Source organism: Mandrillus leucophaeus, unplaced genomic scaffold (assembly GCF_000951045.1).
Source record: "Mandrillus leucophaeus isolate KB7577 unplaced genomic scaffold, Mleu.le_1.0 Scaffold39, whole genome shotgun sequence".
NCBI classification, from domain to species: Eukaryota; Metazoa; Chordata; class Mammalia; order Primates; family Cercopithecidae; genus Mandrillus; species Mandrillus leucophaeus.
Genome location: NW_012104142.1, coordinates 3,447,249 through 3,457,633, shown reverse-complemented (window position 1 = coordinate 3,457,633; position 10,385 = coordinate 3,447,249). Strand labels below are relative to the sequence as shown.

At 53.5% G+C, this 10,385-nt stretch overlaps 2 protein-coding genes and 1 pseudogene across 3 annotated transcripts in view; all 3 read right to left on the bottom strand.

The window, feature by feature from the left end:
- Positions 1-2,133: 2,133 nt before the first annotated feature.
- On the bottom strand, positions 2,134-3,189 carry LOC105547472 (annotated as a pseudogene). Its single transcript, XR_001007229.1, has one exon. The product of XR_001007229.1 is annotated as an uncharacterized LOC105547472 (transcript).
- Positions 2,134-3,550, bottom strand: LOC105547473. The gene has a single exon (XM_011991090.1). It carries the CDS (start codon positions 3,471-3,473, stop codon positions 2,982-2,984), a length of 492 nt encoding a protein of 163 aa, XP_011846480.1. The 5' UTR covers positions 3,474-3,550; the 3' UTR covers positions 2,134-2,981.
- Positions 3,551-5,615: 2,065 nt separating this feature from the next.
- The window catches only part of CHST3 (carbohydrate (chondroitin 6) sulfotransferase 3), a 59,697-nt gene continuing 54,927 nt past the window's right edge, over positions 5,616-10,385 (bottom strand). The window contains exons 2-3 of the mRNA XM_011991089.1: positions 8,197-8,443; positions 5,616-7,016 (exon numbers count right to left, since the gene is read on the bottom strand). Coding sequence (XP_011846479.1) covers positions 5,720-7,016; positions 8,197-8,354 — 1,455 coding nt within the window. The 5' untranslated portion in view covers positions 8,355-8,443 and the 3' untranslated portion in view covers positions 5,616-5,719. The remainder of the gene's footprint in view (positions 7,017-8,196; positions 8,444-10,385) is intronic.

The window sequence follows — 10,385 nt, the reverse complement described above, 5'->3', positions numbered from 1 at the left end:
ATTTAAAAGGACTCCATTCAATTTCTTAGCTGAAAGGGTCCTTGGCAATCTTCTCATGTGTTTTTGGAGATTTAGTTGAAGGCCAAATAAATCTGAAATGCTATCTGAACATGTAAAGCAGATCAAAACGCACCGTGGCTCTCGTGGAGCGCGTGCCGCCTGCCCTTTCAGCTGACTTTTGAATCCCTGATGGGGCTTTTTGGGAACAATGTGAACAACTGATTATACTTTCATTCTAAAAGGAAACTGGTGTCCAAGTAAAGGCAGTGACTCATCCAAGGTCACACAGCCAGACAGTGGCAAAGCTGGGACTCATCCCCAGGCCCCCTGACCGCTGGCCCAATGCACCTGTCTCTGCCCCCAAATACCTGGGTTTTCTCTCTCTCCCCCCAGCGCAGTCCCCACCAGCTCTGCCAGCCTGGTAACGCAAGGAACGTTCATCCTGCCCATATTCCCCTGGTGCCTTTGATCCTTTGGGAATGGGCAGGGAATGGATTCTCTGTCCTGCTTCATGCTGGAAGTCACCTCCCTTCCATCAATTAAAAAAAAAAAAATTGTGACCCAATTGCTGCTGAGAACAAATGCAAAGGAAAAGGCAGAGACACGCTGCAGGTTTTGCTCATTGCATGTTTTCATCTTTAATTAAATAAGTCAAGTAGGCCATCAGGAGATGGGTTCACATTCTATTCTGCAAAGCAGGCCCTGACTGCCAGTGGCTGCCAGCTCTCTGAAGGGCAGCCCCGGCGTTTCCAGGAGACGGCAGATTGTCTGTGGCCATGGCAAGGACATCTGGGACGACAGTGATAGCAGTGGGGCTGGGAGCAATGTGGAACGGCACCAGAGGCTGAGCAGAATGAGCTACATGCTACACATACACGTGGATGCATATGTACATACCGTGGCAGTATATGCCGTGAAGCGGTGTCTCGTACCATGCAGACATGAAATAGCACACAGGGCTGAGGTGTTGGCAAAAAGACAGTGTGCAGGACCTGGGAGGGAGCGGGGGAGCCAGGCAAATTTGGACTAGACTATACAGCCGAGATGGAGACTTCAGGGGGTGCCCTGTTCAAACCAATGGCAGAGGACTCAGACCACCTGGGTCATTGTATCCCCCCAGCAAAGTACCTGATCCACAAAGTACCTGATCCAGCAAAGTACCTGATCCACAAAGTACCTCACATGAGCTAGGCCCGTGAGGATGGCACCATGTCTGTAGCCTTGGAAACATGTAACAAATTTGTCCCCCATACAGTTGCGGGGTGCCAAGGGACACGAGACCAAAGGATCTTGAAGCTCTTGAGACATGTGAAGTTGCCAATTCTGCTTTGTGCTTTTGAGGTAAAGAGCAGCTTCCACTGTCTCTGAAACTGCAGCGAGTTGAGAGGTGATGCGGCTGCATTTAGGAAGTCCTGGATCCTCTCCCTTCCATCTGGCTGCGCCTTGTCCTAGAAGCTTCACAAGCAAACCCATCAACTCAGGAGCCCTGGATTTCAGCAGGCGGTCCTTCTATCAGCTTGTACAGATCTGTAAGACACACTTGGCTTGTGAAGGTGTCTACTCCTATCCCACCCCGCTTTCTCTCCCCTTAGCTCTCCTTGCCTCAGGTATCAGCCTTTGAGATCTGGCTTCGCTTTCTGACTTTGGGAATGGGGGTGGGAGGGGACAGCCTTGAGGACACAGCTATTCAGTCTTCTGCTCCTGTTCTAGCAAGGGACAAGCCCTACAGTCAATTGGTCTCACCATGTTGCCCAGGCTGGTCTCCAACTCCTGGGCTCAAGCAATCCTCCCACCTTGGCCTCCCCAAATGTTGGGATTACAAGCCTGAGCCACCGCACCTGGCCTATACGGTCAATAGACCCCAGCATAGCAGAGGATGACCTGGGGCTGGAAGACTTTAGGGTCAGGATATCTCCTCTACCACCCAGGCCAAGAATCAGCCTTCTGGGAAGGACCTCCTGCTGGAGCTCCTTCCATTGCCAGACAGATAGATGACCGAGATGGGAGGGAAAGATGTCGTGTGATGCCGGTGCCTCCGTTCTGTGGGGTTTGGTCAGCAGCTGCTCCCCTACGCCAGCCTCTGGCAGTACCTCCCAGGCTGAGGGTGCTAGCAGACAGGAAGTAAACTTGTTATTAAACATCTCTTTTCTGTTTATTTTCAAGTGCATGTATCGCAGAGGGACAAAAGCCTAAATTTGCTTTATATTTCTAAGCTTTTGGAAAATAAATCGGTGACCACCTGCGGTGTGTGTGTGACAGAGACGGGCTTCTGTGCACACGTGGGCTTCTCCTTCCCTCTCTACGGGGACCTGGGAATCCTGCCCTCCACTAATTACTCCCAAGGACCCTCCAGGGCCCTTATCCGTTCCTCAATTTATGAACAGGCCCCAAGGGGAAGATGGGAACAGGTAGAGCGGGGACAGCCTGTGAGTGCTGGATGCTGCTCTGTCTCACCAAGGCCTGGAATGTTCTGAGCCATTTCTATAGGCTGGGCCGCAGAACTCATCAATAAGAAAGAACATGAGTAAACACTCATAGCTGAATAGTCCTCTTGTGCTGGGGAGGCTGGCGGCCAGTGGAGAGAGGCCTCAGCTGCTCCCTCTGTCTCCGGGCAGGTGGGCAGTTTGCAGGGGAAGGCTTCTGGCAGACAAGCTGGAACAGAGGAGAAATCAGGGCCAGCCTTGCTGGAAAAGGAGGCCCGGCCCCCAGCGCTTCCATCTTCTCCATCCCAGCTCCAAGCTGAAAATCGTGTCCACGTGGATGACTCCAACCACATCCACAACGTGTCAGGCCAATAGTCACACCACATTGTCCTTCCCCAAACCCCAACGGTTCCCAGAGCATCGCTGAGTCCCAGGGGAATACATTTCCAGGAAACACCCACGCACTTGTGACCGGTCTCAAACACCCGGGCAGAGGTAATATAGCAGCAAGGGCCCTGATGTGGCATCTCAGATAAACATGAGAGAAACCAAGGGATCTCAGATCTTAAACAACGTGCCAGGGCCATCGTGGTGCTGGCACTCCGGCTTATTCTCCTCTGGTGTTCTGAATCGTCTTCTGGTGTCCGTGCATGAACAGAGTGTGTGAATGGTTTCTATTGTTATTTTCTTTCTTGATTCGGGTACAGCGTTGAGTCCCTGCAGATAATAAGGTATTTTCTGTCTCTTCTTTTCACAAAATAAATAAATTAAGTCAACTTGCAGTGTGCACATTGTCAATGTCCTGAGAAGTCCCAAAGGCCCATTCTTGGTACCATCCTCAGAGAGCAGAGTGGGAGGTCTTGGCCCAGAGTAAGAAGGAGGGATAAAGTCTGCTGTCCACAATAGCAAGGCCCCTAGGAAGAGCCTTGGATGGAGGTGGCTGCCCTCTCCCCAGTCCCAGCACCCCTCACCTCCACATGGGGAACAGAGGAGGGAGCAGTGGGGAGGCTGGGGAAGAGCAGCCAGCACTTCTGAGCCTGCCAGAAACATCCTGGCCCCATAGTCACCTTTTCAGAGCTGGTGTTCCTTTGAACTCCAAATTAGAACCATGTCTCTGCACAACTTACTCTTGGCCTCTAAAACCAAGAGTGTTGGGGTGTTCAGGCAAAATAGCAAAAGAAAAGAAAAAAAATACCCAAGAGTGGAGAACTCCTTGAATGACTGGAGTCCACAGTAACAGAGACCCAGCAGCTCAAATAGGCTGATGATTGCAAATCCCATGAGACGGTTACTGGCCTCACCTTCTCCAATGGTGGCTTCCTGCCAGGACACACTCTTCCCTCCCCCACGGCAATGCTGGACTCATTCTGTACTTCCCCAGTGTCCGTATTACTCAACCCAAAATGCAGCCCTCTGGGTTTACAATGGGCCGTATCTGACAGAGAAATTGTCCAGGAAACCAGAAACAGGGCTGGGCAGCCCTCAGCAAACCCTTACAAGCTCTGGACACTGAGCTCTGCTCCTGGGTTTGAGGTGGGAGTGGGGAAGGGCTTCTACTCTGGGTATACTTGCTGCTTGATCATGAGGCCTCTGCCCACCCAGGAAACATGTTAGGGCCTGTGAGGGATTTTCAAATCCAGCTTCTTCTCAGGGAGGGGCGAGGGCTGCAAATCTCTGCTGCTCTGGACACTAGGCCAGAACGCTGGTGGCTTTGAGATTCATCCCACATGGGGTTCAAACAGAAAAGCCCATAGGGCACTGTGGCCTGCCACGCGGCCACCTCTCCTCGCTCCTCCTGAGGAAGGCTCCTCCTCCTGTCCTCTCCCTCTGCCAGGAGCCGAGTGCTCCCTGCTGGTGTTCCCCAGCCTCCTTCAAGCCCTCAGGCCCCCACTGCTTGGGAGAGGCGCTCCTGCAGAAACAAAAGCAAAAACACAGCCACAAAACAAGACACCAAGCCATAAATAACTTAAAAACCCCAAATAAAACACCCAGCACATCCTGCATTGAGCAATACTTTTCCCAGAGCCCTAAGGAGGAATTCCAGGCACTGGTTGTAACCACGGCAACCAGCTGGCCGACCCTGTCCACGAGGGAGAAGGCGGGCTTCTCAGGGAAGGGGTGCATCCTGGCGGGACTTCTCCCCCACGGGTTGTTGTACTTTCCTGTTGCTGTACTTTCCTCTTGGCCCTGCCCCAGATGAGGCCTGGCTGGAAATGGAAGGCCCCATGAGCTGCCTTTTGCCTGCAGGGACCACAGCTGCCTCTCCCTGCCAGGCCTGAGGCAGCCTTCAAATATAGACATGTTCGGGAGCGAGCCAAGCTGGTCAGGGCCTTTGGCTGCACCATTTCAAAACATCCTGCCTGCCAGCCGCAAGGATGTGGATAGGTCAGAGGAGGTAGCCATGAGAACCTAAGGCGGGCAGGGGCTTTGAACGCTGCAGTTCTGAATCCGCCGTTCAGTCCCAAACCTGGCCAGGGAACCCTGTCATGTCATGGCCCTTTAACGTATTTCCTTCCCCTGCCCTGCCCTCGAAATAATCCTACAAATGTAATCACAGGCTCCTCTGAGGTGTGTGATACAGAAAAACCCTGTAGGCATAAGCAGCGAGGAAGCTTGTCTGCATAGATGTGTGTGCACTTGTGCCTTTATGAGGCTTGTCTGTGTGTGGCGTACATGTATGCATGTCTATACGCATGTGTGTGTTTTTCAGCTCGATATGGGGCCCAGATTCACCCAGCCATTCCATTCATGAAAATGCTGAATCGCTCTGTACTGGTTGGTAAACAGCCACTGTCACCTCAAATAAGCCTCAAAGGCCACCTTTGACACCCAGGGCTGTCCTGGCCCCTCCTCCAAGGACCCACCCAGATTCCAGACTTCACCATCCAGACAAGAAACGGTTAACACCAAATAAAGTAGGAGGTCTGACTGTCACTGGTCAGAGCCTTGCCCCTTCTGGTTGTTAAATATTTGGACTCTGGCCTGCAGGGTCTCCAGGCACAAATGTATGTTTCTCTGAGATCGAAGCTTGCCAACAGGCCCGGGCCTGCCTGGGCCTGCTCAGGAGGCTGCAAACCCTTGGGTCTGGGTGTGATGGCCCTCAAGGGGACCGGACACTGTCCTGTTCTCCGCGATTAACCCTGGGGCCGCCGCTTTGGCGGAGCGCTGGCTGGGGGCCCTACTGCTACAGGAGGCGCTGCCCGCTCACGGCGCTGCGCACCCGCCCTCTGCGAGGGCTGCGGCAGAAAGGCGGGGCAGGCCTTTCACGAGGAGGGGCACACGGGGCCCCGGCGCCCCTACGTGACCCAGAAGGTGCCCCGCTCCTCCAGCAGGCTGACTGAGCGGTTGGTAAGGGCGGCGGCGTCCCGCGCCAGTTTGTAGCCGAAGAGACGCATGGCAGGGCCGCAGGCGGCCTGCACCACCTGGGCCAGCTTGAAGGGCATGCTGAAGCGCCACTTTTCGAACTGCTCCGAGGAGTTCTTCTGCGTGGAGTAGATGCCGCTGCCGTCGTGGGCCGCCTGCGTGTTCTTCTGGATCCAGTCCTCCACCTGCGGAGTCAGGGGGATGCCGGCAAAGCGGTACATTTCGCGCGCCTTCTGCAGCGGCCCGCGCGCCACGTCCTCATAGCGCACCAGCATGTAGCGGCCCCGCAGCCAGGCGGGCTGCCGCAGCCCCAGCTCTGCGGACAGACGGATGCTCTCGCAGTTGCCCCGCAGCCGCTGCACCTCCTCTTCCCTCAGGCCGTCCTGGCCCTCGTCGTCCAGCCACTTCTTCCAGGTCTTATACTTGCCGGCGAAGGCCACCATGCGCGAGGCCAGCACGGCCCGGGGGTCGCGCACCAGCTGGATGACGCGCAGGTCCAGGCGGGGGTCCTCGGCCAGCGGCTGCAGGAACTCCAGCTGCCGGATGCGCACCGCCTTGAGGGCCATGTGCTCCTTGCGGCGGCAGGCCTCGGCGGCCAGCGTCACGTTGAGGGGGCCGCAGCGGCGGTTCTTGCAGTGGTACTTCTCGAAGACCTTCTTGACGAAGGGCGTGCAGACGGGGTCCTCGCACAGGGAGCGGCTGGAGCCCCGGCGGAACATGAACTCGGTCAGGTGGTCCTCCGGCAGCGGCGTGATGAAGTGCTCCAGCACGTACAGGTCGCACAGGAAGAGCTGCTTGAGCACGTCGCGGTACACCAGGGCCGAGCCCGCGGCGTTGGCGCCCCCCGGCTCGAAGGACACTGTGCGCTCGATGTGCCACAGTGGCTCGAAGAGGTAGAAGATGTTGCCCTGCTGGTTGAAGAATTCGCCCACGAACGAGGAGCCGGTGCGCGTGGTGGCCATGAGCAGCACGTGGCGCCGGGGCCCAGCCACGGCCGGTCTGGGTGGCTCCTCCTTTCCCTCCTCCTCCGCTTCCTCCCCTGCGGCCTCCACGGCTGGCTCCACACCCAGCTGCAAGCTGAGGTTGCGGAGACGGCTCTGCAGCTGGGAGAAGGCTGAATCAAGCTCGCTCAGGGACAAGAGAGATGCGTTCTCAGCTAAGGCCAGGGCGGGGTCGGTGCTGTTGGCATCTGCCAGAGCTTGGGGGATCTGCTTCAGCTTGTCTGAGACCCTGTGAGGACAAAGAACATCAGGGTCAGTGGCTGACTGGGGACCCCGTCTCCTGGGCAACCCGAAGCAGTCCCCCAAGCAGATGAACAAGATCTGTCTCAGTTGGGTTTCCCCAAAAGCAGACTTTCAGGCAAGGATTTGTGCTTAGTTTATTTGAGACATGATCACAGGAAGAACTGGATAGGGAAGTGAGGCAGGGGAGGAAAGAGGTCCATGACAGATATGCTGCTAGAAGCAGGTGTGGGCATCAGAGGCTCAGTCTGATGGGAATCTGGGGGGACATTTACTCCCTAGTACTTCCGGCTTGCCAGTGTGCTGGTGGCGAGAAAGCTCTCAGGTGCAGAGCTGTAGGGGCTTGCAGTAGAACCCAATAGGCACAAGTTAGAATGGTCCTTGCTCAGTGACCCAAGTGGGGCATTGACAGTGTCCACTGTATTGCTCAATCCCTGACCCACCCATCTTAGCTAATGCTTTCTTGCAGGGCTTGTGCCTGGGAGGAGAACAGGCTAAGAAATCTTTCTACATCTAACAGGCCCACTGCACATAGCTGTATGCTGCCAATTCAAAGAGGTAAAGGGGCGTTCCCAGGGTAGCCTATTTGAGGGACATGCTCCTGGAGTTGAGCAGTACACAGCCTGGCAGCTGCACATGGCAGCCCTGCCCGTCAGAGTATCCATACTAGGACCTTGCCTTTCCACGGGTTCAATGACATCAAGACTTCTATAGGGGATGTGCTGCTAATGCAAGGCCAGGAAGTAAATTAATAGTAATAGTCGCAGCCAGCAAATACTGGACACCAACTATGTGCCAGGCACTGGGCTAAATGCTTTTACATTTTCTCATTCACTCTTTACAACAATGCTGGTCCCATCATTAGCCACATTTTACAGAAGAGGAACTGAAGACTCAGAAATGTGAAGTATCTTGCCTAACCTTTCACAGTTGTAGAGGGCCAACACGGGGGACTCCAACCCAGGCTGTTTGAGTCCAGAGCCCAAGTCTCGCCCCTGTGCAGTCATGAGGACGTGTGCAGAAGCCACTGCCTGGGACACAGGAGGGGCCTGGGGATGGCTTGTTGAAGGAATGCATTTGCAGGTCCACAGAGAGCCCTGCAGTTACCTCCCTGTCCCCACCCACCCCACCTTGAAAGGAAGATGAAGACTTGGGCTTGCAACCCTCACCTTGATATGATTTTATTTTCCTTTTCGATGAAGACAAAAACTATCACCACAAAAACCAAGAAAAGAGCGTATTTGCTTCTCATCTTCAGGCTGTGCAGAAAGTCCCGGCAGTCCTGAGGCAAAGTGAGTCCTTTCTCCATGGGGAAAGGTGGGGCCATGGGGGTTCCTCGGGCCGGCCTTGGACACTCAGCTCAGGGGCATCACTCAGGACCCGGCTTGTCGTCTTCAGGTGGGGGACACCCTCATCCTGTGGAGAGACAGGTGGTCAGAACACCCTTGTCTGTACACGAGGAATGCAGAGGATGTTTCTCCACCAGACTTTTGAGGATCTCAGCCCTGGTTAGCAGCCAGGGCCCAGACCCACTCTCCAGACATAATGTGCCCCAGAGAGACTGAAGGTATCTTTAATAGGTTGTTTAAAATGCTAATGAACCATTGGGTTCATCCATCCCACCTCCATCGGTTTCTCCCTTGACCTCACACATCAAAGGCATGTGCATGGAAAAGAATAACCGTTGTAGCATAAATGTTGTAATAGCAGAAAGAGTGCAAATACCTAAATGAAAATGGTGGAGCATCCAGGTAATGGATTTTTATGTAGCCACAAAGAATAATGAGGTGGATCTAGAAATGTGAATGATCCAGAAAATACATGAGAACACACACACACACATATACACACACACAAGGTGCAGACCCTGTGCTTATGCAGGACAGGGCTTCCCAACCTCAGCACTGTTGCCATTTTCCACCAGATAAGTGGGGATTGTCCTGTGAATTATAGAATGTTTGACAGCATTCTTGGCCTCTACCCACTAATTGGCAATAATTGTTTGTTTGTTTTTGAGACAGGGTCTCACTGTGTTGCCCAGGCTGGAGTGCAGTGGCATGATCATAGTTTACTACAGCCTCAACCTCCTAGGCTCAATTGATCCTCCCACCTCAGCCTCCTTAGTCACCACAAGTGCACACCACCACACCCAGCTAATTTTAAAAATTTTTTGTAGAGATGAGGTCTTGCCATGTTGCCCAGCCTAGTCTTGAACTCCTGAGTTCAAGCAATCCACCTGCCTTGGCCTCCCAAAGTGCTAGGATTATAGGCACGAGTCACCATGCCTGGCCCCCCCTGTTCATCTGTAACCATCAAGTATCTCCAGACATTGCTAAGTGTCTCCTGGGGTGGGAAGGTGGGGGGTGCCAAATCATCCCAGGTGGAGAACCTCCGAAGTAGCAAGATCCCATTCGGAAACCAATGCTGGGAAAAAAATATAGATGCGGGATACAAATGGACTCTGGCTGCAGGAAAACGCAAGGCCTGGTAACAACGGCTGCATCTAGAAGGTGGACAGGTAGGTGGAGAGAGAAGGTGGAGTGAGGCTTATGTTTGCTATGTAACACTGTGCCTTGTTACACATTTTACCATGTGTATGTGTAAATTATAAAAAATTAACGAAAGAAAAAATACCATAGTGCATAAATTCTACCTAAATCCTTAACATGGCCTCAGCCTTCAGGTCTCCACTTTCTAGGCAGCCTTCCCCAGGCTATGTTAGGGCTCCCTACAGCCCCACCACTGTACAAAGATTATCATGAGCACTGGGGCTTTGTCATAAAGCCATAAAGCAACAATTGTTCAATACTGAACATCCCTTCAGGCAGGACAGGGAGTTTGTCTCGGCCCCTCATTATCTCTCAATTCTGGGCCAGGCAAGAGATACACAGTTGGTGAACAACAGATGGATAAAGGAAAAAATGACTCTCGACTAAAATAGTATGTATCATTATTATTATTATTACTTTGAGATGGAGTCTTGCTCTGTCGCCCAGGCTGGAGTGCAATGGCGCAATCTCGGCTCACTGCAACCTCCGCCTCAAGCAATTCTCCTGCCCCAGCCTCCTGAGAAGCTGGGATTACAGGCATGCATCACTGCGCCCAGCTAATTTTTGTATTTTTAGTAGAGACAGAGTTTCACGATGTTGCCCGGGCTGGTCTTGAATTCCTGACCTCAGATGATCCATCTGCCTAGGCCTCCCAAAGTACTGGGATTACAGGTCATTATTATTATCATCTAAATAGATAATATCTAACAGGGTCTTGCTATATTGCCCAGGCTGGCCTCAAACTCCTAGGCTCAAGCAATCCTCCCTCCTCAGCCTCCGGAGTAGCTGGGACTGCAGGTGTGCCACTG